Raw genomic sequence first — 27,290 nt, 5'->3', positions numbered from 1 at the left:
TTGAAAAATGCTAAGTCGGGTGCAGTGGTGAGCTTGGCTTTCAGCTCCAACCACTCTGCCTGATGTGCTGCCTTCCATTCAAAGGCAGTGGACATTTTCACCAGGTTCTGTAGGGCCGTGGTGTGTGAGGCCATGTTTGGGATGAACTTGCCCAGAAAATTGACCATGCCCAGAAAGCACAACACCGCCGACCTGCCTTCATGGACTTTCATGACTTTGGTGGCCTTGACCTTGTCTGTGTCCGTGCGCACGCCCTGCTGAGAGATCTTGTCACCGAGGGATTTGAGTGTCGACATGCCAAAGCAACATTTGGACCTGTTCAGCTTCAGACCATTGGCGTGGACATGGCGAAATACCTGCTGGAGACGGGAAACATGCCCTTTCGGGGTCGCGGACCATATGATGATGTCGTCCACGTACACACAAACCCCTCCATCATCTGCTCCATAATGCGATGGAAGATCTCCGATGCCAAGACAATGCCAAATGACATACGATTATAGCAGTATCTGCCAAATGGTGTGTTGAAGGTGCAGAGCCTTCTGCTGGACTCATCCAGCTGGATTTGCCAAAATCCATGTGACGCATCTAACTTGGTGAAAAAGCGTGCGTGTGCCATCTCACTGGTGAGCTCCTCCCACTTTGGGATGGGGTAATGTTCATGCATTATATTCTTAATTAGATCTTGGGATCAATGCAGATGCACAGACATATACCATCGAGCTGACCCAGTCAGTCGGTTCAGTTACCTTGGAAATGATGCCCTGTCGCTGAAGATCCTTGAGCTGTGCCTTCAGGCTCTCCCTCAGAGGAGCCGGGACCCGGCGTAGTGCGTGGACCACTGGCTTGGCATCAGGTCGTAGCAGAATCTTGTGTCGATATGGCAGCGTACCCATCCCGTCGAACACATCCGGATACTGAGCGAGGATGTTGTCAATGCCGGCCTGAAGTTCCACATTGGAGGATGTCGTTGTGTAAACCTGCTGCACGAGGTTCAGCTGCTTGCAGGCATGCATGCCAAGTAGGGATGCCCTGTCTGGCTTGACAATTTCAAAACGTAACCGTGCATGGGTGCCCCAGTTGGAGACGAGTAGATGGCAGAATCCCAGTGCCGTGATGGCATTTCCGTTGTAGTCCAGGAGCCTGCAGGCTGCTGGAAGGACCTTGGGGGGGGGGGGGGGGGCTTCTTGATGCGTTTGAAATCTGCCTGTGAGAGGAGGTTGGCAGAAGCACCTGTGTCCAGCTTAAACTGGATGGAGCAGTGGTTGACCTGCATCACCACATGCCATTCATCCGCAGAATCCACAACGAGGATGGATTGAATATGTGATGAGTTGGATGTGGCATATTCACATTTGGTGATGGTGGCCACACAGTAGGCGGAGTCCAGGCATTCTTCCTCTGGATCCGTTGTGCTGCCAGGATCAGAATCCTGTAATCGATGTTGCACACTCTGAACTTGGAATTGGGAGCGCTGGCCCCTGACTGGTGGTGCAGACCTGCACAAAGGCTGCATAGTGTCCAGGCTTCCCGCAGTTTAAACATCGCCTGCCTCTTGTAGGGCAGTGTTTCTTTAAGTGGGCATTGCCGCAGTTCGAGTATGTCATGACGTCGGCGTCCTGATGCTCCACGCGTCATCGCACATGCGCAGTGCGGGTGTTGGCCGCTTCGTTATCCCGTTCGCATCGCACATGCGTGGGGCCCTGGGAAAAGCGTGCAAAATGGCCGCTTTCATCAATGCTGAGCCGCTGAATCCGGGAGATTGCCTGCACACTCTCTGCCTCGTGGGAGACAAGTTTCTCATTTTCAGCCGATTTGTACTGGGGCTTGTGATTTGTGGCGTACTCATGCACTGCGCATGTTTCAATCGCAACTGGCAGGGTCATATGCTTGATTTTCAGTAGCTGCTCTCTCAGAGGATCAGAGTGAACTCCAAAAACGATTTGGTCTCTGATCATGGAGTCAGCAATATCACCAAAGTTGCAGGACAGCGCTCGCAGGCGGAGGTTAGTTAAAGGAGTTGAAAGATTCATTTTTATCTTGTAGATGCTGTTTGAATATGTAGCGCTCGAAGATTTAATTAATGTCCACTTCACAGTGCCTGTCAAACTTGTCCAGGATGATCTGAAACTTTGTCTTGTCTTGGCCTTCGGTGAAGTGAAAAGAGTTGAAGAGTTCAATGGCTTGATCACCCCCTGTTGAGAGAAGCACAATCTTCCTTGCATCAGATGCACCCACGAGGTCTGAAGCTTCTATGAACAGCAGGAATTTTTGCTTGAATGTCCGCCAGTTGGTACTGAGATTGTCGGAGGTCCTGACCTGGTGAGGAGCCTGAATCTTCTCCATGGTGCTGGGATACATTTGCTGTTCGTCACGGAACAGACTGAGGTAAACCACCTAGATTGAACAGTCTCCTGGTAGCATGTTGTGTTATGTATCTGGGATAACACAGGCTGCAACTGGATGCAGTTTCAACCAAAAAATATTCCAGACCTTGAAGTTAGTTCAATCTGATTCATTGAACCAGTAGCACAGTTAGCACAGTTCTCTATGAGTTCGACTCTCTGCTAACCTAAGTGTGGTTACTCTGTCTGACTGAACCAGACTAGCTCTAACCCACGTGCTGGAGGTGTGATACTGTAAATACACCCTGACTCACTCTGTAGATGTTCATCAGTAGAAAGAGGCGGAGTGTGAGTGCCTCGTGCCTTTTATGGTGACATATCACCCCTGAGTGTCCTGAACGCTCATTGGTCATGTCCTGTTCTCTGTGTTCATTCGCTGCCTGTCTGTGCCTGTCTGTACTTCATTATCAGCATGTCTGCATATATGACAAATAGAAAGCTCCCTTAAAGGGCATGACTGAAAATTGGAAATGCTTGGAATTTTTAAAGGTCCGTAGAGTTGGGCAAATTGGCAAAAATCCAGCCCTTTGTATCGTGTCAACCAATCAGCTTTCTTTCTGCACCTCTTATTCCAGCGACCTCAATCCTTGTAACAAGTCAGGTATTCAAATTCATGAAGTGTCTGGACAGAGTATCATAGAATCATAGAATTTACATTGCAAAAGGAGGCCATTCGGCCCATCGAGTCTGCACCGGCTCTTTGAAAGAGCACCCAACCCAAGTCCACATCTCCACCCAATCCCCATAACTCAGTAACCCCACCCAACACTAAGGGCAATTTTGAACACTAAGGGCAATTTAGCATGGCCAATCCACCTAACCTGCACATCTTTGGACTGTGGGAGGAAACCGGAGCACCCGGAGGAAACCTACGCACACACGGGGAGAACGTGCAGATTCCGCACAGACAGTGAACCAAGCCAGGAATCGAACCTGGGACCCTGGAGCTGTGAAGCAATTGTGCTAGCCACCATGCTACCATGCTGCCCTAGATAGGGGAAAAGCTGTTACGACTCATGAGAAGATCAAAAACAAGAGGGCACAGATGTGGAGTAATTTGCACAAGAAGCAAAATCAATATGAGGGAAAACCTTTTCATGAAGTAAGGTCTGGAATATTCTGTGTGACATGTAGGGAAGACAGTTTCAAAAGGGAAGTAGACTGTTTTCTTCAAAGGAAGAATGTACAAAAGGGAGAAGGCGGGGGAACGGCACTCGATAAATTGCTCATTCGGTGAGCCAGTACAGATACGGTGGGCCGAGTGGTCCCTGGGCACGTTAGATGTATTGGCCACGCTAAAATTTCCCCTCAGTGCCCAAAGATGTGCAAGTTAGATGGATTGGTTATGGTAAATTTGTCCCTTAGTGTTCAAAGATGTTCAGGTTAGGTTGGGTTATGGGGTTAAGGGGATAGGGCAGGGGAGTGGGCCTAGGTAGGGTGATTTTCAGAGGGTCAGTACAGAATTGATGGGCTGAATGCCCTCCTTCTACACTGTGAAAATCCAATGGTTCTGTGGCCTCCTTCTGCACAGTAACAATTCTGTGGTTCATGTGAAGTCTCCTGAGAGACACCTTATTAAACAGCCTCTGAAAATCCATGCAGCTTCATCCTCTTTTATCAATTCTTTTCTTTAAACATCACAATTAAGTTTGTCAAGACTTGGCTTCCCTTTAACTAGTCTTGCTGAGTCACCCTGATTATTCCATCAAACTGACAGGATGCTAATCTGTTCTTGATTTATGGATTCTAAGAGTTTGCCTGAAATTGACACAAGATTAAATGATCTGCAGTCGATCTGCTTTACCCCATCTCTCGCTTCATGGACAGGGAGAGTGCTTTCACAGGGTGCTCTCCATTCTTTCAACACGATTTGTATGAAAACATAGGAACAGGATGCTACAATTCAGCATCCCCGTCATCACCATTCAATGAGATCACGGCAGACCTGCACATCGACTCCATTTACCAAACCAAACTCAATCCATCACTGTCTCAAAAGATCCAATTAATCCACAGCCTTTGTGGTTGAAAAATCACAGATTTCTTCTCCCATTTTTCTGTGTGCATCTATCCTGATTCCTCTCCTGGCTCTAATTTTAAGATTATGACCGGAATTTCCTGGCCGTTGGGAGTCTCATATCCCACTGGCAGACCACCCCCCCCACCCCCCACCTCCACCACCCCCCACCCCCGGTTTCCCAGCGGCGTGGGGTGTCTTCAATGGAAAATCCCATTGTGTGGACTTTGTACATTCTCCCTGTGTCTGCGTGGGTTTCCTCCATGTGCTCTGTTTTCCTCCTACAGTCCAAAGATGTGCAGGTTATGTGGATTGACCCTGACAATATTGCCCTTTAATGTCCAAAGGTTAGATGGGGTTATGGGGATAGGCGGGATAGTGCGCCTGGATCAGGTGTTCTTTCCGAGGATGGGTTCAGGTTTGCTGAGCCAAATTGCCTCCTTCTGCACTAGGGATTCTATGATTCTATGATCAGTGGAAACTCCCAATGGTGATTCAGTGGATCAGTGGGGTGGGGGTGCCTTGCAGGGATGAAACAGCTTCCAAAGTCACGACTTTAGAACCCCGAGTAAACAATTGTGGAATGTGATGTGCTGCATGCAATTTGGGCTTAAAATCGTCCAATCTTTTGCCCTTGTTTCGGGGATTGCAGGTGGATGTTGCTGAATAGCCCAGAACAACTGCTGGGGACACTGGGCCTCAAATACTCTGCATGTGTTGCGACCTTATAGAACATAGAACATTACAGCGCATGACAGGCCCTTTGGCCCTCGACGTTACGCCGACCTGTGAAAACACTCTAAAGCCCATCTACACTATTCCCTTATCATCCATATGTTTATCCAATGTTTATCCCAGTAGTGGGGAAAATGCTTGAATCCATTATTGAAGTATATTAGATGGAAAGTTACAACTGTGAACTAGAAAAGGTGGGGAGCACACGGATTCAAACTAAGAAAAGGTAAATAGCTCATATCAGGAAATTTTTCAACACGATGGCTATCAATAGAGGAATATAATCCTGGATACAGTAATGGGAGGAAAGATCCTGGAATCACTTTAAAATCAATTGGATCCTGCAATGGGAAAAAAGTTATTCCAAATGGATGAACTAAAATGGCCACTGCATCTGCATTTATCTTACGATCCCTTCCATACCTTCAGCCTTCTTGCTAGATTTCCCCCTCCCTGTCTCTTACTCTTTGATTTTTCACATCAAGTGATCTTGTGCTGCAATGTCCCTGGAAATTGAAACGCAGTTGAGAAAGGCATCCGACGTTAACAGCATGCGGGGAAGCGACCATGAAAATGAAGTTGTCTTGTGCAGTAGAGAACACAAAATTAGGTAACGATTCACCATGTTTGTGTGGGAGGGAAGAACTGAGGGAGATCAACATTAGTGGAGAAATGGTGCTGGGAAAAATGATGGGAATGAAGGTGGATAAATCCCCAGGGTCTGAGAATCTGCATTCCAGAGTGCTTAAGGAGGTTGCTCTGTAAATAGTGGATGCATTGATGGTCATTTTCCGGGATTCTATAGACTTTGGAACAGTCCCTGCAGATTGGAGGGTAGCTAATGTCACTCCGATATTCAAAAGGAGAGGTAGAGAGAAAGCAGGGAATTATAGACCAGTAAGCCTAACATCAGTAGTGGGGAAAATGCTTGAATCCATTATTAAGGACTTTATAGCGGAATATTTGGAAAGCAGTGGCACGATCAGTCAGAGTCAGCATGGATTTATGAAGGGAAAATCATGCTTGACAAATCTGTTGGAATTCTTTGAAGATGTGATTCTCGAGGCAGCACGGTAGCATGGTGGTTAGCATAAATGCTTCACAGCTCCAGGGTCCCAGGTTCGATTCCCGGCTGGGTCACTGTCTGTGCGGAGTCTGCACGTCCTCCCCGTGTGTGCGTGGGTTTCCTCCGGGTGCTCCGGTTTCCTCCCACAGTCCAAAGATGTGCGGGTTAGGTGGATTGGCCATGCTAAATTGCCCGTAGTGTCCTAAAAAGTAAGGTTAGGGGGGGGGGGGGGTTGTTGGGTTACAGGTATAGGGTGGATACGTGGGTTTGAGTAGGGTGATCATTGCTCGGCACAACATCGAGGGCCAAAGGGCCTGTTCTGTGCTGTACTGTTCTATGTTCTATGTAACCAGTACAGTTGACAAGGGGGAGCTAGTCGATGTGGTATATTTGGATTTTCAGAAGGAGTTTGATAAGGTCCCGCACAAAAGATTATTGTGCAAAATTAAAGCGCATGGGATTGGGGGAAATGTATTGAGGTGGACAGAAAACTGGTTGGCAGAGAGGAAACAAAGAGCAGGAATTAATGGGTCCTTTTCAAATTGGCAGGCAGTAACCAGTGGGGTGCCACAGGGATCGGTGCTGGGACTCCAGATATTCACAATATATATTAATGATTTGGATGAGGGAACAAAATGTAACATCTCAAAGTTTGCAGATGATACCAGGTTAGGTGGGAGGGTGAATTGTGACAAAGATGCAGGGATCCTACAGCAAGATCTGGACAGGTTGGGCGAGTGAGCAAATGAATGGCAGATGCAGTATCATTTGGATAAGTGTGAGGTTATTCACTTTGGAAGCAAAAACAGGAAGGCAGATTACGACCTGAATGGTTGCAAATTGGGAGAGGGAAGTGTGCATCGGGACCTGGGTGTCCTTGTGCACATGTCGCTGAAGGTAAGCATGCAGGTGCAGCAGGCGGTAAAGAAGACCAATGGTATGTTGGCCTTCATTGCAAGAGACTTCGTGTATAGAAACAGGGATGTGTTGCTCCAATTATACAGGGCTTTGGTGAGGCCACACTTGGAGTATTGTGTGCAGTTTTAGTCTCCTTCTCTGAGGAAGGATGTTCTTGCTCACGAGGGAGTGCAGCGAAGGTTTACCAGACTGATTCCAGGGATGGTGGGACTGTCATATGAGGAGAAATTGACTAGGTTGGGATTGTTCTCGCTGGAGTTCAGAAGAATGAAGGGGGGATCTCATAAAGACTTATAAAATTCTAACAGGACTAGACAGGATAGATGCAGGGAAGATGTTCTTGACAGTGGGTGTGTCCAGAACCAGGGGTCACAGTGTGAGGATTCAGGGTAAACCATTTCGGGCAAAGATGAGGTGACATTTCTTCACCCAAAGAGTGGTGAGCCTGTGGAATTCATTACCACAGGAAGTAGTTGACGCTAAAACATTGAATATATTCAAGAGGCGGCTGGATATAGCACTTGGGGAGAATGGGATCAAAGGCTATGGGAAGAAAGCAGGGTTAGGCTTTTGAGTAGGATCGTGATCAATGGCGGAGCAGGCTCGAAGGGCCACAAGGCCTACTCCTGCTCCTATCTTCTATGTATCTATGTAACTTGCCGCTGGGACAAAATCAGGCATTTAACCGCGAGACGTACGTAGCTGTGGGCCTGGGGAAAGGTGAGAGGAACGAGGATTGACGATATTCTTGTGTTGTTTACAGATTGACAGAGGAGAGTTTGATCAGGACCCAGTGCTGAAACAACTGGAAGTTCTCAAGGAAGAGGAGAAGGAATATCAGCACATTAAGGTTGGAAGAGCTTACAATGGATCTTCTGACATTCAATGTACTTTCAGTTCTCCTATTGATAGAAACTCCACTTTATTTGCAATCATTGAACCACCATCGAAAACACGGAAGGGAGAAATGGAAGCAAAGGCCGGATGTTGCAGGTGGACCGGGCTGGGTCTGCATAATGCTAATTCAGCAGGAAAGGTGTCTCTGCTAACACCGCGCCCCCACCCAACACCTCATTTTCTTTAATTAGGTTCCAAATGAAATGGTCTTCACCTTCCCTAACTGCGCAGCCTGGAGCTGGACTGGAAAGTTTTCAGGAATTTTGAGGAGACATGGAGTGAGAAGACAAAATACCCTTTCCCTGAACCCCTTCCATCACAATGCTCAGGAACTGTATCAAAGTTAATGCTTCAAAATTAAATCTAAAGATAATAGATACGATTGTAAAAGTCTAACTTGTCAGTCTTATCTTAATAGACTCAAGAAAGTCAAAGATTTAGGTAATTTGACTCTTGAGGCTTAATATTCCGGTCCCATTAGTGACAGGCTATAGGAGGGTGGCCAAAATGACAGGAGATAGCGCCAGAGGGAGTCCAATGCCATTCTGCTACTGTAAGATCTTCAGAGTAAGGTACTTAGTCCGGTTGGAGAGATATACAAATCACTCTCTCTTTTTCAACAATTCACTTAATACAGTTACACAAAATTAAATCGAAAAACTGCGATCAAAATAATACATACATTTTTGAGAGTACAGCGAAACGTCTTCTAAGCTTTGAGATAAGGGTGAGTAAAAGAAAAGGTTTTAAAATAAAGGTAGTTCCAGAAACGGCTTCAAAATAAAAGTTTATCTCACACATGCTTCAAGGATCTCGGAAGGCTAAAATACTTTTAATAATCAGTCACACAGATCACATTCTGAAGGAAATTCTTATCATTAATCAATTACTCCAAATTAATTATCCTTCCCCTGACACAGCACTGTTCTCATAAGACCAGAAGACATAGGAGCAGAATTATGCCACTTGGCCCATCGAGTCTGCTCCACCATTCAATCATGGCTGATATTTTCTCGTCCCCATTCTCCTGCCCTCTCCCCATAACCCCTGATCCTCTTATTAATCAAGAGCCTATCTATCTTTGCCTTAAAGACATTCACTGATTTGGCCTCTGCAACCTTCTGTGGCAGAGTTCCACAGATTCGCCACCCTCTGGCTGAAGAAATTTGTCCTCATCTGGTTTAAAGGTTCGCCCCTTTACTCTGAGATAGTATCCTCTGGTTCTAGTTTTTCCTACAAGTGGAAACATCCTCTCCACATCCACTCTATCCGGGCTCGCAGTATCCTGTAAGTTTCAATAAGATCCCCCCTCATCCCTCTAAACTCCAACGAGTACAGACCCAGACTCCTCAACCATTCCTCATGCGACAAATCTTCATTCCAGGGATCATTCTTGTGAACCTCCTCTGGACCATTTCCAAGGCCGGCACATCCTTCCTTAGATATGAGGCCCAAAACTGCTCACAATACTCCAAATGGGGTCTGATCAGAGCCTTATACAGCCTCAGAAATACATCCCTGGTCTTGTATTCTAGCCCTCTTGACATGAATGCTAACATTGCATTCACCTTCTTAACTGCCAACTAAACCTGCACGTTAACTTGAAGAGAATCATGAACAAGGACTCCCAAGTCCCTTTGTTCTTCTGATTTCTTAAGTTTAGAAAATAGTCTATGCCTAAATTCCTCCTTCCAAAGTGCACAATCTCACACATTTCCACATTGTATTTAATTTGCCACTTCATTTCCCACTCTTCTAACTTGTCCAAATCCTTCTCCAGCCCCCTTGCTTCCTCAATACTACCTGTCCCTCTACGGATCTTTGTATCATTTGCAAACTTAGCAACAGTGCATTCAGTTCCTTCTTCCAGATCATTAATGTATATTGTGAAAAGTTGTGGTCCCGACCCCTGTGGCACACTACTAGTCACCGGCTGCCACCCTTTGTCCGCACTCTCTGCCTACTGCCAGTCAGCCAATACTCTATCCATGCCAAGATCTTACCCTTAACAACATGAGCTCTTAACTTATTTAACAGTCTCCTGTGCAGCACCTTGTCAAAGGCCTTCTGGAAATCTCAATAAATCATGTCCACAGGTTCTCCTTTGTCTAACTTAGTTGTTACCTCCTCAAAGAACGCTATCAGATTTGTCAAACACAACCTCCCTTTGACAAAGCCGTGCTGACTCAGTCCTATTTTGCCATGCACTTCCAAATACTTTGCAATCTCATCTTTAACAACAGACTCTAAAATCTTACCAAAGACCAAAGTCAGGCTAACCGACCTATCATTTCCCATCTTCTGTCTCCCTCCCTTCTTAAACAGTGGTGTTTCATTAGCCACTTTCCAGTCCTCTGGGACTCTTCCTGCCTCCAGTGATTCCTGAAAGATCACCACCAATGCCTCCATAATTTCCTCAGGTATCCCTTTTAGGACGCTGGGGTGTAATCCATCCTATCCAGGTGACTTATCCGCCTTCAGACCTTTCAGTTTCCCCAGAACCTTCTCTTTAGTGATGGCAACTGCACTCACTTCTGTCCCCTGATTCTCCTGGAGCTCTGGCATCCCACTGGTGTCTTCCACCATTCTACCATGAACTATTCAGTTCATCAGCCATTTCTTTGTTTCTTATTATTACTCTCCAGCCACGTTTTCCAGTGGTCCAATGTCTATTTTTGCCTCTCTCTTACCTTTTATATATTGAAAAAACTCTTCCTATCTTCTTTTATATTACTAGCTAACTTGCACTCATATTTCATCTTCTCTCCCCTTATTGCTTTTTTAGTTGTCCTCTGCTAGCTTTTAAATGATTCCCAATCCTCTGCCCTCTCACTAAACTGCGCCACTTTGTATGCTGTTTTTTTGCTTTTATGCTATTCTTGACTTCCCTCGTCAGCCATGGATGCCTTGACCTGCCCTTAATATTTTTTCTCCTCCTTGGGATGAATTTCTGCTGTGCCTCCCGAATAACCCCCAAAAACTCCTGCCATTGCTGTTCCACTGTCTTCCCTGCTAGGCTCATTTTTCAATCAACTCTGGCCAGCTCCTCCCTCATGTCTTTGTAGTTACCTTTATTTAACTGTACTACCGTACAAACTGCAGGGTAAACTCTATAATATTGTGGTCACTGCTCCCTCAGGGTCCCTTTCCCTTAAGATCCCTAATCAAGTCTGCCTCATTACACATCACCAAATCCAGTATTGCCTGTTCCCTGGTGGGCTCTACCACAAGCTGCTCCAAAAACCCATCTCTTAAGCATTCCACAAATTCCTTTTCTTGGGATCCACTACCAACCTGATTTTCCCAGTCCACTTGCATATTGAAGTCACCCATGATTATTGTGATATTGCCTTTTTTACATGCTTTCTCGATCTCCTGATTTATTTTCTGCCCCACATCCTGACTACTGCTAGGGGCCCTGTACATAATTCCCATCAGGGTCTTTTTACCGTTGCGATTCCTCAACTCTACGCACAGAGATTCCATGCCTTCTGATTCTATATCGCTCCTTGCTATCGATTTAACTTCACTCCTTACTAACAATGCAACTCTGCCCCCTTTGCCCATCTGCCTGTCCTTTCGATAGGACATATATCCATGTATATTTAGATCCCAGCCCTGATCCCCTTGCAGCCACATCTCTGTGATGCCCACAACATTGTACCGGCCAATTTCAATGTGCCCAACAAGCTCATTTACCTTATTCCGAATTCTCACACTTGTCATCTTTTTTGCTCTGCTGGAGGGTGTTGTTCTATTATTTTTCTTCTCTATTTCCCCTTCAGTTCTGACACCTTCTAAGCTAACATTCTGGTTCCTACCCCCCTGCCATATTAGTTTAAATCCTCCCGAGTGACACTAGCAAACCTCCCAGCCAGGGTATTGGTGCCCCTCGAGTTTAGATACAACCCGTCCTTCTTGTACAGATCCCAACTGCCCTGGAAGTGATCCCAATGGTCTAGAAATCTGAAACCCTCCCTCCGACACCAGGGTTTAGCCACATGTTTAGCTGCACTATCCTCCTATTTCTAGCCTCACTGGCACGTGGCATAGGGCGTAATCCTGAAATTACAACCTAAGAGATCCTACTTCTTAGCTTACTGCCTAACTCCCTGAACTCCTTCTGCAGGACCTCATCACTCTTCCTGCCTATGTCATTAGTATCTATGTGTACTACGACCTCTGGCTGTTCACCCTCTCCCTTCAGGATGCCCTGTGTTCGTTCAGAGACATCCTTGACCCTGGCACTAGGGAGGCAACACACCATCCTGGAGTCTCTTTCACTTCCACAGGAGCGCCTATCTGTGCCCCTTACTATAGAGTCCCCTATAACTATCACTCTCCTGCACTTTTCCCTCCCCTGCTGAGCAACAGAGCCAGTTGTGGTGCTACTGTTCTGGCTGCTGTTGTATTCCATTGATAGGCTATCCCCCCCCCCCACAGTATCCAGAAAGGTATACCTGTTCGAGAGGGGGAAAGCCACAGAGGATTCCTCCACTGACTGACTGCTGTTTCTAATGGTCACCCATCTGTCTGCCTGCATCTTGGATGTGACTACATCTCTACAACTCCTATCTATGATGCTTTCCGCCACCTGCATGCTCCTACGTGCATCCAACTGCTGCTCCATCCAAACCACATGATCTGTGAGGAGCTGGCATTGGTTACACTTGCTGCAGATGTAGTTGACCGGAACGCTGGAAGCGTCACAGATCTTCCACATCTCACAGTTGGAGCACTGCACCCACTGAGTGACATTTAAGCACTAGTTAATTAATTTGAAATAATCACTTGAATTATTGTTAGATTGAGTTACAATTAACTACATGGCTCAGATGCTATATTTTTACTGTAAAATTAAATGCTAAATAATGATCTCTGCCCTCAGGTTTAGTTACTCCACTATCTAGTTAATCAATTAGATTTGTTTTGCAACTTTTTTTCAAATCCCCCCCCCCCCCCCCCCCCCCCCCCACACACACACACACACACACACACACAATTTGAAAAGGTGTTAAAATCACTTACCTATCCAGGATGCTCTCTGGATCTCGCCCTGCAGATTAACAGTTACAGGCCAGAAGAAAGAAAACAGCTCGGGAAAAAGCACCTCCTCCCACTCTGCACCGAATTACCTCACTGCACCAAATTACCACGTTTCAACCTCACTCTAGTGTCTCACTCACTCAGGATGTCTCGACTTCACCGTGCTTACTGAGGGTGTGCTTTGTGTCTGCCTTTTATATAGAACTCAGCTAAACTAAGATGAGTCACTCTACTTAGCGTTAAACAGATAGGTGGAGGCAGCTTCAGTCATGCAGTCTGTCCCACGATCAAACTCCTTGCATCATGTCTAGTCTCAGGTTATACCATTATTACTAGACTGTTGCAAATTTGTTTAATGTACTTTTGCATCGTTTCTCTCGACATTTTCATTCCGTACATCTTTTGCAACATTTGTCAGTATCTGTAGACAGTCAAGGTAAGGGTTTAATAGCTCAGTAATTTTTTATAACTTGATCACACTTCTGCAGATTCAGTAATTTTTCAAGAATCATTTTATTTTCTAGTAGCTGATTCTCGTAAAGGACCCTCTAAATAATTCTTAAATCCAATAACTACCATACTGCATTGCCAGTGGCAGGAAACATGATGGTGCAGCCACCCACCAGGTAGCTAATTGAACCACTTGAATGTTTGAATAAGAATTGCTTCCGACCCCTGTGGGCTTTTGCCTTTCTTCTTTCTTCACATCCAAAGATGTGCGGGTTAGGTGGATTGGCCATGCTAAATTGCCCGTAGTGTCCTAATGAAAGTAAGGTTAAGGGGGGGTGTTGTTGGGTTACGGGTATAGGGTGGATACGTGGGTTTGAGTAGGGTGATCATGGCTCGGCACAACATTGAGGGCCGAAGGGCCTGTTCTGTGCTGTACTGTTCTATGTATGTTCTATGTTCTTGGGGGTTGGGGGCTGCTACTACATGGGGGTTATTGCCAGGTAACCACTGGTGGTCTCATAGTTGATTGACAGAGGCTCCCTCCTTGATGTGTACACAACGGCCCAAATAAATACTCTCTCCCGGCAGCTATGGTCGCCTTGTGGCAACAGTGCCACTAATTCTCCATTAATACCCCCAACCCCCTCTACAACAATGTCAAGATCCTGGATACCCATCAACTTACCTACCTGCCATCGAGGTCACCCAGTTATTGAAATACATCTCTCCTTGGAGCTACAGCCTCAGCAATGACCATCACTGGTGGAATGTTGCCCCAGCAGTGGTCTTTTAATTGACCGCCACCAGAAACGTACTGTGCATCCTGGGTTCCACCCCTCTCCCAGCCAAAGGGGTCTCAACTCCCGCTTTTGGCTCTGGCGGTGACTGCGAGTGGCAAAATGGCGCAGTTTTGACTTGATGGGAATTGGTCTGCTCTTTTAGGCACTTGAGACATCAGTGGAAACGGAATGATCCTCGTTGCTCTATTTCAAATGGTTGCATGAAGTGAGCTCAGGAGGGGAAGACATGAAGCATTTCTTCCTCCTCCTGGGGCAGTCCAGGCCCCTTTCTCATCTGTGATCCGACATTACTCCCATAACAGCAAGTCATCTCATTACAATATTCAAAGTTTACTCCCAGGACATGAATCCCGATGTGCAGTGGGAGTGCAATGTTCATAGGGAAAGGCGGAATGATGAAGAAAAGTCCTTCTATATCTTTGATAAGTGGAGATGCTGGTGTTGCCCTGGGGTGGGCACAGTAAGAAATCTTGCAACACCAGGTTAAATTCCAACAGGTTTGTTTCAAATCACTCACTTTCGGAGCGCAGTCCTGCTGGACTTTAACCTGATGTTTTAAGATTTCTTACTATATATTTAATAAGTGGATGGGTGAAAAGTAATATAGGATTAGAGGGGAGGCTGTTTGGTGCCTCCAGCCTGTTCTAGAATTCAGTTGGATCACGGTTGATCTCTACTGCAACAGCATTTATCTGTTTTAGCTCCACATAATATCCATTACCCAACAAAATCAATCTCAATCTTGAGATAAAAGGGAAATACTTGCATTTCTATGGGCGCGATCTATCCGAATGGAAACAGAGTCCCATAGCTGGGTGTCTCTCAGAGTTTGGAGTGCCGAGAAACACCATGCTATCAAACAGCTATTCGGGTAGATCGGGGGCCTCAGTGGAGAATGCATGGCCAAGGCCACACATAGTCCCATTCTCTGCACTGAGGAGCTCCGATCAACCTCCCCCCCGACACGACCCCTAAACCCCCCCCACCAAGCTCCACCTCACCTTTCAGGGGGTCCTTGACTCACCCCCCAACCACACTCTCCACCCACACGGCACCCCCCGGACCCAATCCTTGTCACGTGAAAAATTCCAGTTTGGCACATTAGCAATGCCACTTGAGCATGTTAGCAATGCCAGGCTGACACCCAGGTGGCATTGCCAGGGTGTCAGGCTGGCATTGCCAGGATTCCCAGTTGGCACCAGCAGTACTAGGGTGTCATCATGCCCATAGGGCAAGCTACTTGGGGGCCTCCAATCCCCTGAGAGACCCTCACGAGTGCCATTCTGTCTGGTCCCCTTTTGTGGGGAGCAATATTGAACGGCCCTCGCCAGAGCTCTCGAAGGCAAGGGTGGGTAGATCCCACGCCTTGGTTAGATCTCGGGGACGTCTAATAGAGCGAGACTCGATGTCTCACTCAAATATGCAGATCTGTCTGAAAGTGATCCCGCCCACAATGGGTGGGATTCACATCGCGACTCTGCCTGGAAGTGCGATCTTCCGGCATCTACTGTCCGTGCCGCTTAACTTTTTGGGTCGATCTCACCCTAGAGCTCCTTTCATAGTTGCAGGATATCCCAAAACCAATCAGGGACTAATGTGCTACTTTTGAATTATAGTCTCTGATGTAATGTAGTAAATGCATCAGCAGGGCAGCACGGTGGCGCAGTGGTTAACATTGCTGCCTCATGGCGCCAAGGGCCCAGGTTCGATCCCGGCTCTGGGTCACTGTCCGTGTGGAGTTTGCACATTCTCCCCGTGTTTGCGTAAGTTTCGTCCCCACATCCTAAAGATGTGCAGGGTAGGTGGATTGGCCACGCTAAATTGCCGCCCCTTAATTGGAAAAAATTAATTGGGTACTATAAATTTATTTTTAAAAAAGTAAATGCATCAGCTACTCACCAAGGCTCCTTTGATAGCACCAAGGACGGTTGGGGATGGGTAACAAATGCTAATACTGCCAGCGTTGCCAATACCCTGTGAACAAATTAAAAAATCTAATTTGCACACAGCAAGATCCCAGCAATGAAGTAATCACCAGATTGTCAGTTTTAATAAAATGACCAGATTCCTGAGGGAAATCAACCTTATTAAGGTTGATTGTAAGGTAAACAGGATCCTTGCACCCCATTATATATTTTTTCTATATTGCTCAAATTTAACAGGAACTGACAGCTGAATTACAATTTAGAAAGAGGGCATCAATAAGAGTAATAATTATTCTAAAACAACACCATCAAAAACAGATCATCTGCTCATTGACATATCGTGTTTGTGGCATCTTGCTGTGTACAAAATGGCTGCCTCATTTCCCTTTATTACAGTTACTGCACATCAGAAGTTTTTAATTGGCTCCAAAGCACTTTTGTGGTTCTTGAGATCATTAAAGGAGCTGGAGAAATAAAAGTTCTTTTAATGTAAACTCCCTCAGCTAGACGGTGGTAGACTGAAGCAGGCTTTTGGCTTTTTTCATCCAATTAACTGGTAACCAATGCTTATCAGTACAACCTGCCTTGATTGCCAGCCATCATTAAATAGACCTTTCTTCATGCATTCGAATGTCAATCAGACTAAAGCAGTTCAAACCAGATTTTGTTTGCTAATACTTAAATTTCCTTTTTTCTCACAGGATCCCACTAATGGTTACTACAGCGTCCGTACCTTCCCAGATCTTCGGCCAGCTGGCAACACTGCCCCTGTGGGGTGCCCACCTGACCAGAGGCCCAATGTGAAGCAGCGGGTGCCCACGGGCATGTCCTTCTCCACCCTCTACACACAACTGAGTGCAGCCAACCGCATGTACGAGTATGGGCAGCGTTTCGTATTGGGCAACGGCAGCAGCTCCATCGAGCTGTGCGAGCGGGAGTATCAACGAGGCTCCATGAGTGACAGCAATTCCTTCCTGGACAACCAGTGCAACAGCAGCGTCAGCAGCAACAGCAAGCAGGACAGCTCGGTCCAGTTCGATGAGGCCAGCAAGGCCTCAGCCTCCTCTCACTACTCGCACTCCTCCTCGCAGAACTCAGACTTAACACGGCCACTGCAGAGGCGGATGCAGACCCACGTCTAATCCCTGGACTAGCGGTGACTTGGCACCGTCGACTCCCAGCTTTACAGCTGTGTTTCTGCTCTTGTGCTTTCCCTGAAGGTGGAGCCTTGAACAGGGCACTTCCTCTTAAGGTGGATTCTTCCTCGGCCAAGCTTCCCTGATCCCTCATCAACTTGGAACTGCGCAATTGCAACACCGAGTAGCCTAGGCATCAGAACTGCGACAGACTCCAAGCCCACTTACTTCTTCACTTGGTGACTCTGAGTACTGAGCTGAACTCAATGATGGTGGGTCAGAGTCCTGTAATAGCTAGGTTTACCTCACCTGTGTCTGCTGGTAACAGGCAGATCTAACGCACCCAGCTCCACAAGGATCCACATCTCCTTTAGCCACATCTGGATCAAGGATCAACCAAGTGGCAACCCAGATAGGTGTAAGGTCTTGATGCCAGATTGAATGGCTGACCCCGTATCTCAGCCCCAGTTTGGACATTCTGAATTCTCCCTCAATGTACCCAAACAGGCGCCAGAGTGTGGCGACTAGGGGATTTTCACAGTAACTTGCAGTGTTAATGCAAGCCTACTTGTGACACCAATAAAGATTACTATTGCATCAACTCAGCCAGGTCAGGTCCAATGGCTTGGTTGTTTACAGGCCTCACAGTGAGCTACACTGGTACAAGGCTCACTAATCCTTGCACTAGACTTTGCTCTGAAATCAGTGCACACTCACGGAGTGATGGTGCATGGCGGAGCTTAATGTGAGTGAGCCTCTGTCTCTCCTCAAATCACACAGCAAGGGGAAGAGAGGGAGCAGGGCAGGAAGGCAATGGGGTTTTCCAGGCCTTCCTGCCCTTTATAAGGCAAATTCTAAATTGAATGTCTAGCCAAAGCCAATCTTGTTGCAAAGTTCAGTTCCTTTCTCAGCCCTCCCTATCTCCCCATTCCTCTTGCTGCCTTCCAGTTAGAGCCTCAGCTCCCTCAGGCAGTTATGCACAGAAAAGTACATTTACTCTCAACATTAGCAGCAAGTGTGATTCAAATACTGAACCACTGGATGGGAGCATAGTTGCTGAGCACACAAACACTGGGTCGCGTGATCCAAACTTCTTCAACACTCAGATCCTGGGCCCGATGGTCCCAGCTCCTGTACGCTCAGATTTAGGATTGTGCAATCCCAGCTCCCAAAAAACACAAATGTGGGCCCTGTTATCCCAACCTCCACAGCACACAGATACTGTGCCCTGTGATCCCAGCCTCCTCAACACACAGATACTGTGCCCTGTGATCCCAGCCTCCTCAACACACAGATACTGTGCCCTGTGATCCCAGCCTCCTCAACACAGATACTGTGCCCTGTGATCCCAGCCTCCTCAACACACAGATACTGTGCCCTGTGATCCCAGCCTCCTCAACACAGATACTGTGCCCTGTGATCCCAGCCTCCTCAACACAGATACTGTGCCCTGTGATCCCAACCTCCACAACACACAGATACTGTGCCCTGTGATCCCAGTCTCCTCAACCCACAGATACTGTGCCCTGTGATCCCAACCTCCACTACACACAGATACTGTGCCCTGTGATCCCAGCCTCCTCAACACACAGATACTGTGCCCTGTGATCCCAACCCCCCGACACACAGATACTGTGCCCTGTGATCCCAGCCTCCTCAACACACAGATACTGTGCCCTGTAATCCCAGCCTCCTCAACACACTGATACTGTGCCCTGTGATCCCAGCCTCCTCAACCCACAGGTACTGTGCCCTGTGATCCCAGCCTCCTTAACACACAGATACTGTGCCCTGTGATCCCAGCCTCCTCAACCCACAGATACTGTGCCCTGTGATCCCAGCCTCCTTAACACACAGATACTGTGCCCTGTGATCCCAGCCTCCACAACCCACAGATACTGTGCCCTGTGATCCCAGTCTCCTCAACCCACAGATACTGTGCCCTGTGATCCCAGCCTCCTCAACACACAGATACTGTGCCCTGTGATCCCAGTCTCCTCAACCCACAGATACTGGGCTCTGTGATTCCAGCCCCCTCAACACACACATACTGGGCCCTGTGATCCCAGTCTCCTCAACACACATACTTGGCCCTGTGATCCCAGTCTCCTCAACACACAGATACTGGACCCTGTGATCCCAGTCTCCTCACATACAGATACTGGGCCCTGTCCTAGACTCCTCACACACACAGATACTGAGCCCTGTCCTAGACTCCTCACACACACAGATACTGAGCCCTGTCCTAGACTCCTCACACACACAGATACTGGGCTGTGCAATCCCAGCCTCCTTGACACACACTGGGCTGTGCTAATTTAAGGTATCTCTGTTTAAAGTTGGCAAGCCAATGCTTTGTATCCTCTGTAAGAGACATGAGCTGCTGTGACAGCATATGAGAAATTGGTGACAGAGCATGGGAAAATGTGTACAAAGATGTAAATAACTTTTTAATCATAGTTTACAGTGTTTCACAGAGTTTTAAGTGTTGCTTCTTCCCCCATTCATTTGCATTTGTGCTACCTAATCACCTTCGGTATACCACAGTGTAACATTCCAGTATGGTGGAATAGTAAAAGTCTTTCACAACACACCATGTTATTCAGGTAAATATGTGGAAAACACAGCTGCCATATGTGTTCGTAGATTAGGTACCACAATGCCATGAAACTTTAAGAACTTGTGAATAAGATATGTGGAGTATTGATTACAGGAAACGCATTTTTATAAGAATTTTTGAAATGATTTAAAACAGAATTGTTTGTGTTTGAGAGAGAGGAAATTGCCAATGCACACTCCAGTTTGGCTGGGCAATTGGGGTCCTTGGCTCTATCAGCAATCCAGGGGTTGGGGCCTTGTTAAATCAGGTCCATAGCAACCGCTTTAATTTGACAATCAATGAATGTGTGTTTGGGATGTATGGAAGACTGTGACGTGCACAACACAATTCACTTCCAAGGACACATAAAGGAAGGAAAGTTAAGCATTCAAAGCCTCCCATCTTTTCAAATACAAAAATAGACTCCAAACTAAAGTTTTAGGAAGACTGGGAATATTATCTCTAACATCAATGGCCTCAGGTCTCCCAATATGCGAGGCCCCTTCAGCAATGTCACTGAGGGGGACGCTCCCTGTTCTTCCTGGATCAGTTCCACAGTTAACATCTGCATCCTCAGAAAAAAGGGCAATTGTGACCCTGCCTAATCAGCAGGAAGGGAATGGAGGGAGCAGGTAAAATGCTCCATATCCCTCCCCATTCCTGCCAATTTCCCAATTCTGGCACCCGTTGATTATTGGTGACAGTTGAGGCTCCTGTCAGACAGGAACCTAATTGTAAAATATAAATCAGGGTTCAGTGATGCACAGGCGACCCCACGGTGTTTATGCCCAACTATAAGAGGGGAAGCTGAGCAGGGTCACCTTGCCAGTGAACAAAGTTGGAGTAAGGCAACTAAGGTTAGTGAAAAATCCTGGAGGAGGAGCAGGGTCTCACAGGAGAATTCTTTCTCCCTGCTGTCCCAGGCTCTCTTCTCCCATGATCCTGACTGCATTTACCTTCTGTCAGCAGTCTCTTCTCAGTGTCGTCACATGGAATGCTCCGCCTGATCTTCATCCTGTCCGATGAACCAACTCTCTGCCACATTATTTGCCCAGAAGCTGACCAGACCACAAGAAACAAATCATCTAAGAGAGTGATGAAGATGGCTGGTGTGGTGTTGCCAGCTGTGGTTTTGTGCTAGCGCTTTCATGTCTGAATCAGGAGGTTACAGGTTCAGGTGCCACTCCAGAATACGAACACAAGAATCTAGGCAGACACCACAGTGTGGTACCAAGCGAGTGCTGCACTTTTGGGGGTGCATCTATCGGATAAAACCCTGTCTGCTCCTTCAGGTGGATGTAAATGATCCCAACACTGTTTTGAAGAAGAGCAAGGGCGTCACCTCCAATGTTCTGCTGATATTTATCCTTCAACCAATATAACAAAAAAAAGATGTTCTTGTCGTTATCACATTGCTGTTTGTGGAATCTTACTGTGCAGAAATTGGTTGCCAGATTTCCTACGTTAATACAATAACTTCACGTCGAAAGTATCTAATTGGATGTACAGTGCTTTGGGATGACCAGATGTTGCGAATATATATGCAATTCTGTCTTTCTTGTGGGAAGATATTTGACTCAAATGTGATTCGCGCATTCTGGGGGCGATGTTGTAACAGAACAGGCACTTAAATCAGTGTGGTAATAAACCAGTGCTTTAAATTTCCAACACCATCTAGAATCTTCCGTCAAAGGAATAACAAAAGCCATTAGGGGCTGGTTTAGCACAGGGCTAGATCGCTGGCTTTGAAAGCAGACCAAGGCAGATCAGCCGCACGATTCAATTCCCGTACCAGCCTCCCCGAACAGGCGCCAGAATGTGGCGACTAGGGGCTTTTCACAGTAACTTCATGTGAAGCCAACTTGTGACAATAAGCGATTTTCATTTCATTTCACATCAGTGTGTATTTCAATAGGAAATCACCAGGATTGACAGAGACCTGAAACAAAACCAAAAATTGCTGGAATTATTCAGCAGGTCCGACAGCATCAGGTGAAGAGTCGAAATTCTCCATCCTCATTCGCTGGATGGGATTTTCCAGTGGTGCCGAAAGTGAATGGAGTTTTGTCCGGAAGGCCAAATTTTCTGTCCTCACTCATGACGGCTCCCACTATGGACAAGGCCGGGAAATCTCGGCCCAAATTACCATTTCAGGTCTGGGCCTTCAATTGGAACTTGCCCTGGTTTTGATGAGAGCTCAGAGTGTAATTGCTTCAATGCACTTACTTACTCCAGTCAGGGGGCCATCCAATGTTCGGTTCATAATATGCAAGGACCAGACACACATCAGTAGACAGAGGGCGTGGCGCCTCCCTTCCTGAAGTGTAGGTGGACCTAGCTCAAAGATCTATGAGCCAGAAATTAAACTAAACATCTCAGAGAATGTCTGCTCCAAATATCACTTCTTGGTTGAAAGGGGAGAGTACTTGCAACAAACGCTGTACCCCAAACTCACGTTCCCCTTTGAACAATTATATCCTGTGCCCAAGGTCCCAATGAGTTTGACTGCATTTGATTTTTGTGCACCAAATCAGTAAAGATAAAATGTGAATAAATTATGCAAATAGTAAAATGTGTGGATTGTTGTCACCCAAATATCTAAAAACAAACATAATGTGGTTCTGTGCTCTCACACCATATTCATCAAAAAGCAGAAGACAATTTGCCAAACTGAATCGTTATGGTTGTGATTTAATCTTGTCCTGTAGCATCCTGGTTTTCGTGGTTCCCAGAATACCTAGGAGCCCTACTCAGTTGCCATAGGGACATCTTCTGTTGTGTTGGGCTATTGAACTGCTGGTTGGATCTGTGGTCTAGCGTGCCAAAATGACCAGTTTTCCTCATACTGAGATGGATATGAAACTGCCAATGTCGCACAAACCAAAGCAACTTCTTTTGGGGTCTAAAAAGGTTCACTGTCCTCATATTTACACCTTTAACCTGCCCACTTTCTAACCATTCCTCTGCCAGCTACTTTTATCCCCAACTCTCAGCTTTACCATATCCTCCAATTGATACTATGTCTCAGGACAGTAAAATTGGACTGGACCAGCCATATGAATACTATGGCTACAAGAGAAGGTCAGAGGCTGGGAATTCAGCATCATCTCCCCAAAACCTGTCCACCATCTACAAGACATAAGTCAGGAGTGCAAGAAAATACTTTTTACTTTCCTTGGTGAGTGCAACTCCAATACTCAAATAATTTAACAGCATCCAGGACAAAGCAGCCCACTTGATTGGGGCCCCATCCACCACCTTCAATGTTCACTCCCTCTAGTGGCTGCAGCATATAACGCCTACAAGATGCACTGCAGCAACTCAACAGCGGTCTTTCAACAGCCCCTTCCAAACCCCTGACCTCTGTCACCCAAACGGACAAGGGCAGCAGAATCAAGGGAACACCACCACTGACACGTTCCCCTCCAAGCCACATTACTTCCTGACTTGGAACTATATTGTCTGTTTCATTAAAACCTTAAAATTCCTGCCCTAACAGTAACTATGCCTTCACCAGATGGACTGCAGTTCAAGAAGACAGCTCACCACCACCTTCTCAAAGGCGATTAGGATTGGCCAATAGAGGTTGGCCTTTCCAGCAATGCCAACAAGGTTGTCAATTACTAAAAATAACATGGATGGAATCTGAAATTCAGTGTCAGGGAACTGAACCTTCTCACTCCAGGATGCCCTGGACTCCATTGCGTTTCAAAATGGTTCTGGTTTGGGGGGACTTAATTAGCCACACAGAGGTTAAAGTTCCTCTGCTTTCTGCAAAATCCCAGACCCAGCATTTATCCTTCTAACAAATTGTTCTTCCTCTGTCCCCAACAGAATGACAATCAGTTTGCTCTGGGAGGAATATCCTAACTTTCTGGCTCTATCTTCTTTTGTCCCTTGCCGATTCTCTGTAGGAGAGAGTTTGAGGGAGCGAATGGGCTCATCACACAAACGCCCTGCTCATATCATCAGCTGACGTTTCAACTAAGCCACTTTCCTTCCAACGGACTATTTGAAAACCACCTTCTCGAGCTCAACCACAAAAAGAGAGCATTGAGCCTCATTATAATGTGATAGAAATTCATGATCTAACACATCATTAAAGTTCGAAGACCTCCACGAATAAATGTAAATGAAAATGAGATATCATGCTGCAGATTTTACTGAAAGACTTATCTTGCGATGTTTATTCACTGGTGATGTTTAATTGACACTGCCCACTGGTTAAATCCTGTTTAAGAAATAAACAAGGAACACAAATTTATTACAATAAAAAGAATAACAAGAATGTAAATGGTCTGTCAACGTCTGAGACAAAAATGTAGTAAGGTTTTCGATGAGAGGGCTCACCAAAATCCTAGATGTCTACAGCATTGAAGGAGGCCATTTGGCCCACCATGTCTGTGTTGGCACTATCTGACTCGTTCCATTCCCTCACACTGGCTGGATTCCTGACTCTGAGGGTATGTGCTCAAGTCGGCGTGGGAACCGTCACGTTTTATGCCCGAAGATTCGCTTGGCTGGTGGCCAGCATGCCGGTAACGTAGAGCATCCAGCTCGAGCTACCGATATGGCCCGGAGAATTGCCGGGACCACGGCTGCGCATGCGCACGGCGACGGTCTGCAGCAGCCGCGCCGTGCAACATGGCGCCAGCCGCGGGCGGTCCCAGCTTGCAAAATAGTGCACCCTCCTTTGGCTGGCTTGCGAGATCCGGACTACCCCCCAACAGTGTCCCCAGCCCCTGAAAAAAAAAACCCTGCCTGCGGATCAGCCCGCCCCCGACTGTGGCGACGGTGGGCTGAGTCTGCAGCCGCAACGCTGAGTTCCAGACGAAGGACAGCACACGCGATTGATGCCATCACAAATACGGCCACTCGGGGACAGAGCATCGGGGGTCGGCCTCAGGCACCTTGATAGCGGCGCCGCCCCCGATTTGATTAGAAACGGATATTCTCCAACTGATCAGTGAATGCGATTTCAGTGTCAGCGACTGGAGAATCCCGCCCTCTGTCTCGACAACCTCCCAGCAATAAAGTCTGTTCCTTCACCTACCACTTTTTAGAAGCCTTTTCCCTGTCAGCAGTTCATCCCCCCTCCCGCCAAGTCCTCAGAACAACAACCCCGAACCCCATACCGCCACTAACCACCTACTCACCCCCCACTGTGCTTCCGTGAACTAGCCCGCCCAGCTAGCCTGGTAGCCCTGCCCATGGCACCCATGATCCTACCCTCCACTGATTCCCCTGCCCCCCGCCCAACCATCTTGCTAGTGCAAACAAAACAACCTCACCCTAAGTTCAATCTAAGAGAACAACCCGCCCACCCCCACCAAAGAACAGAACAAACTGTGGTCATCTAAAATGGCCGCCCGCAAAGGATAATGGGAATTATAGTAAGGTTGGGACACAGATGGTACACAGCCCCTGTGTATTGTGCAAAGGGAAACCAGACCTAACAGAAACTCACACCTGCTCAAGGTCAAAAACTGATTTCGCCAGAACAATGGGACACAGATCGAAATATAGCAACAGTAGCAGACATGGAAGTGCATCCATGCCTTGGACAATAGCAACTAGGACCCACCCAAGCCTGCGAGGTACCCGTCCCCAATTGGTCAGAATCGATTATGGTGATCAAAACCCTATTAATTCATTGAATCCTGAGTTGGGACCGCCCAAAAGGGCGCAAAAGATTGGGGGGATAAGAAGAACTGCGCAACCGGCCTCTTTTGAGACCGAACTTTGCTCCGACCAACTGCAGAATATCAACCAGCCAAGTTCAAGGACCTGCGATCGCTACCTGAAGGATGATCCACAGCCAAGACGAACCTGAAGACTTCCAGCCAACACACATGAGGATCCAGATAAAGGCCTTGTCTGCCCTGCACAGAGCTGGTCACTTAGAAGTTAAGTAAAGGTCATTTTAGTTGTTCGGTGTAGTTTAATAAGTAGCCGCATGTAGATTATTACATAGCACCAAGACTGGGTCTAATAATAAATAATAAATAATAATTAAACTAACATACTGGTTGTGTGGTCATTTGTCCAATACAATGGCTGTGCAACCATCTCTGCTCAGAATAGAGAAAGGCTAATTCCAGATGACATATACCTGCTCACAGATTTGTTGGTCACCTTATGTTAGTGGTTTCCGAACAAGACCTGAAAAGAAAAAGAGTGCCGCAGATTGTGGGGATGTTCATAGCACTACAAGTGCTGGAAACGACCCCTCTAATCTTGCCCAGAATGAATTCTGTTTTTTTTTATTTAGGTCGTGCGCTATATTTGGATCTCCAACTCAGCCCTATCTCCCACTCAGCTCTCTCTCCCTCACTTGCCCCAACTCAGCCGCACCCAGACTCTCAGCTTCCTGAAATAAATGAAGGTAATTTTAATTAAAGTAGAGTCATGCGGTTTTACAGCACAGAAAGTGGCCCTTCAGCCTTCGTGTCTGCACTGGCCATCTAACACCAATCTATTATAATCCCATTTTCCAGCACTTGGTCCATAGCCTTGTACACTGGTGTTTCGAGTATTTTGCAAAAGGATGTGTCCAAATAAAATCAACAGAATTTCATAATTTTGCGGGCAGCAGGGTAGCATGGTGGTTAGCATAAATGCTTCACAGCTCCAGGGTCCCAGGTTCGATTCCCAGCTGGGTCACTCTCTGTGTGGAGTCTGCACGTCCTCCCCCTGTGTGCGTGGGTTTCCTCCGGGTGCTCCGGTTTCCTCCCACAGTCCAAAGATGTGCGGGTTAGGCGGATTGGCCATGCTAAATTGCCCGTAGTGTCCTAATAAAAGTAAGGTTAGGGGGGGGGGGTTGTTGGGTTACGGGTATAGGGTGGATACGTGGGTTTGAGTAGGCTGATCATGGCTCGGCACAACATTGAGGGCCGAAGGGCCTGTTCTGTGCTGTACTGTTCTATGTTCTATGTTCTAACACTCTAACAGCCTTCACAAATTGCAAATTATTTTTGTAATCACATCTTTAAATGAAATACAATGTAAAATTATTCAATGCCTTGACCTTATGCATCAACACAGCCTTTCAACCAGCAGCTGTTGGCTAGGTTTCCAGCCATGCCAACCTCAACATATTCCAAGGTCCATCAGTTGACTTTGATTCCAGTTACTGTTAAGCAGCGATTCATTGGCTCAGGTGCTGGTGGGGGTCAGGGTGACATCACCAAGGCAGAGATGGTCTATGGGTGCAGTTGGTGACATCATGAAATGAAGGTTGGAAGGTGGCACTTCTACATTGTGATAGGAGTGTCCTCAGCTCAACTATGTTCAGCT

General features: G+C 46.8%; 1 protein-coding gene across 2 annotated transcripts in view; it reads left to right on the top strand.

The window, feature by feature from the left end:
* kirrel3a (kirre like nephrin family adhesion molecule 3a) overlaps positions 1–22,566 on the top strand; it is a 991,443-nt gene extending 968,877 nt beyond the window's left edge. For both annotated transcript variants that reach the window (XM_038778399.1, XM_038778398.1), the window contains 2 exons: positions 7,905–7,991; positions 16,961–22,566. In XM_038778399.1, coding sequence (XP_038634327.1) covers positions 7,905–7,991; positions 16,961–17,401 — 528 coding nt within the window. In that variant the 3' untranslated portion in view covers positions 17,402–22,566. The remainder of the gene's footprint in view (positions 1–7,904; positions 7,992–16,960) is intronic.
* The last annotated feature ends 4,724 nt before the right edge of the window (positions 22,567–27,290 follow it).

The sequence above is a fragment of the Scyliorhinus canicula genome, chromosome 19, assembly GCF_902713615.1.
Source record: "Scyliorhinus canicula chromosome 19, sScyCan1.1, whole genome shotgun sequence".
Taxonomy (NCBI): Eukaryota; Metazoa; Chordata; class Chondrichthyes; order Carcharhiniformes; family Scyliorhinidae; genus Scyliorhinus; species Scyliorhinus canicula.
The sequence above is the reverse complement of the archived record's forward strand: the minus strand, read 5'-3'. Positions and strand labels throughout refer to the sequence as shown.